The sequence below is a fragment of the Penaeus vannamei genome, chromosome 4, assembly GCF_042767895.1.
Source record: "Penaeus vannamei isolate JL-2024 chromosome 4, ASM4276789v1, whole genome shotgun sequence".
In the NCBI taxonomy this organism is placed as follows: domain Eukaryota; kingdom Metazoa; phylum Arthropoda; class Malacostraca; order Decapoda; family Penaeidae; genus Penaeus; species Penaeus vannamei.
This window is the reverse complement of record NC_091552.1, coordinates 4,842,457-4,844,956: the sequence shown is the minus strand read 5'-3', so window position 1 is coordinate 4,844,956 and position 2,500 is coordinate 4,842,457. Positions and strand designations below refer to the sequence as shown.

General features: G+C 31.0%; 1 protein-coding gene and 1 long non-coding RNA gene across 5 annotated transcripts in view; both read left to right on the top strand.

Annotated features, from left to right (window-relative positions):
* The window catches only part of LOC138860552 (uncharacterized), a 1,933-nt gene extending 120 nt beyond the window's left edge, over window positions 1–1,813 (top strand). The window contains exons 1-3 of the long non-coding RNA XR_011398333.1: window positions 1–14; window positions 313–399; window positions 1,361–1,813. The exon at window positions 1–14 is cut by the window's left edge and continues 120 nt beyond it. This is a non-coding gene — a long non-coding RNA (uncharacterized lncRNA). The remainder of the gene's footprint in view (window positions 15–312; window positions 400–1,360) is intronic.
* Window positions 1–2,500, top strand: part of LOC113800690 (WAP four-disulfide core domain protein 18) — an 8,113-nt gene that overhangs the window by 4,671 nt on the left and 942 nt on the right. The window contains exon 1 of one of the 4 annotated variants that reach the window (XM_027351492.2): window positions 2,270–2,427. The exons of 2 other annotated variants lie outside the window; for them this stretch is intronic. In XM_027351492.2, coding sequence (XP_027207293.2) covers window positions 2,377–2,427 — 51 coding nt within the window. In that variant the 5' untranslated portion in view covers window positions 2,270–2,376. Of the gene's footprint in view, window positions 1–2,269; window positions 2,428–2,500 lie in introns of those variants that run through there. One more of the 4 variants, XM_027351491.2, reaches the window with a different exon arrangement.

The following is a 2,500-nucleotide window of genomic DNA, read 5'->3' as shown; positions in this document are numbered from 1 at the left end:
CTGAGGAAGTCATGGTAAGATTATTTATTAATATTATTACTTTTTGGGGATGTGAGAGGGATCATGGTAGAGTTATTTATTCTTCTAATTACCTTTTTTCGGAAGGGGGGGGGAGGGTGAGGGAGGAAAGTGAACCTAAGTGTGGAAAAATATCTGTGTTGGATCTGGTTTTGGAATAGTCTGCTATCCATTCGATATTTTGAGTACAAGCTTTCAGTTTTGAAAGTAAGTAAATACTTTCCGATTTTATTATGTCGTATGCGTTTCTAAAAAATAATGGACTTATGACATTTGTTCTTTTCTCGTTTTCAGGTTAACAGAGAGTTCCAGAAGATTCGATTACCTCGGAGATAACCATGGTTCAGAGTGAACGTCAGATGTCTTTATTCCGGCGTGTGTGTGTGTGTATGTATGTATGTGTATGTGTATGTGTGTGTATGGTTGCAGCCTTGTTCACAGGAGAGTTTGTCGATTTGTAAATTGATTTTCTGTCTGTAATGGTAGAGATTGCTGATATTTCAGAATAAAATTTGAATGATTAATCCTGTTTGATTCATAATGGGTTGCCTAATGTGCCCTATCTGATATGTTTGTGTATATATATGTATATATATATGTATGTATATATATATGTATATATATATACATGCATATGTATAAATATATATATCATATATTCATATATATAATTAAAGACACCTACATATGTATATATATATATATATATATATATATATATATATATATATATATGTATGTATGTATATAAGTATATGTATGTGTGTAGTGTAAAAAGTTATAAAGGATAACAGGTGATAAGGTGTTCATGTATACATATATATTTACTTATCCATCTAAATATTTGTGAACATATGTATGTAGATGTATATATATCCATATATATATATATATATACACGTACACATATATATGCATTTGTGTAAATATATATATCCATATATACTGTTTCTTTGGTAGAAAAATGCGTAATGCATAAATATAGATATGTAAATATGTATGTATATATATACATAAACACACATGGAAATGTGTGTATACATATATACACATACATGCATATGAAATTGCGTTAGTGTACATGCATGCATATATATACATAAACACACACGTGAATGTATTTACACATATATACACATGCATGCATATGAAACTGCGTTAGTGTGCATACATGAATATATATACTACTGCTTAGATTTAAGTATGTGTGCATATGTAAACATGGACTACATGTGATTATGATTGTTATGTAACTCTACTACACCTGTATGTTTCATTATCATCTTACCTGTGGTATTTCCATTCTTTATTAAAGTTACTCAACCACATTTTTTTAAAACAGAACTCAGCTGTAACACCACAGCGAGATAGAACTGGATCCTGCCTTGCCGCGGAAAGGCAACTTTACTTGTTTTGTCTCTAATTTGTTCGTCTTCCTATCTATACCAGTGAATTCTTTCGCCGTCAAACAGTTCGTGCTTCTTACTGAAAATTGAAATAATTTCCCCCGTAGTGTTTACGAATAATAACAGTAATAATGATGATAATAATAATAATTAAATGACACGACTCTCCGTGTACTCTATAACCTACGGTCTGCGGTCGTAATACAAGTCATGAGTAATGCATAATGTAAATATTAGTCATAAATAAATATTTAGACCTTAGAAAATAATTCCTTAAATATGCGTACTTGCATTTGCAGTTTACCAAATCAGAATGATCAATATTGTTTTGTAGTAGTACATTAACACACACACACACACACACACACACACACACACACACACACACACACACACACATATATATATATATATATATATATATATATATATATATATATATATATATATATATATATATATATATATATATATATATATATATATATATATATATATATATATATATATATATATATATATATATATATATGTGTGTGTGTGTGTGTGTAGGTGTGTATTAGTTCTATTAGGCATGAGTTTTGAAGATCACAAAATATAAAAAGTTTGAAGCACAAAAAGGGGATCAAGCGAGTAAGAGGTGAGGCGGGACGAGCGCGTTGGCAAGAAGGAGAAATGTTTTTAAACATTCCAGAACGTAAAAAAAAAAAAAGCAAAACAAAAGGCTATCACTACCTGGAGAAGCTGTTTATGTTTGGCCTTCGAACCGATTATGTAAACCTATCCACCGTAACTTGGCCAAAAAAAAATAATGATAATAAAAAAAATAATAATAACCGCTAGGACTTTCCCGCAAGTATTATGTATTACGTCATACGACCAATAAATACAAGTGTAGATCCCTTGCACCGTCAGTCTTGCAACGGAATCGTCTGATCCACATTCCTCAGCCATGTCTTCAACTGCAGTTCGAGTGTGCGCTCTCCTTCTCGTCGTGTTGATGGTAAGTACTCAGAATCATCATTGATAACAGAATAATATTGATGTGGAGAAAAATACCATTTCCCGTGTATATT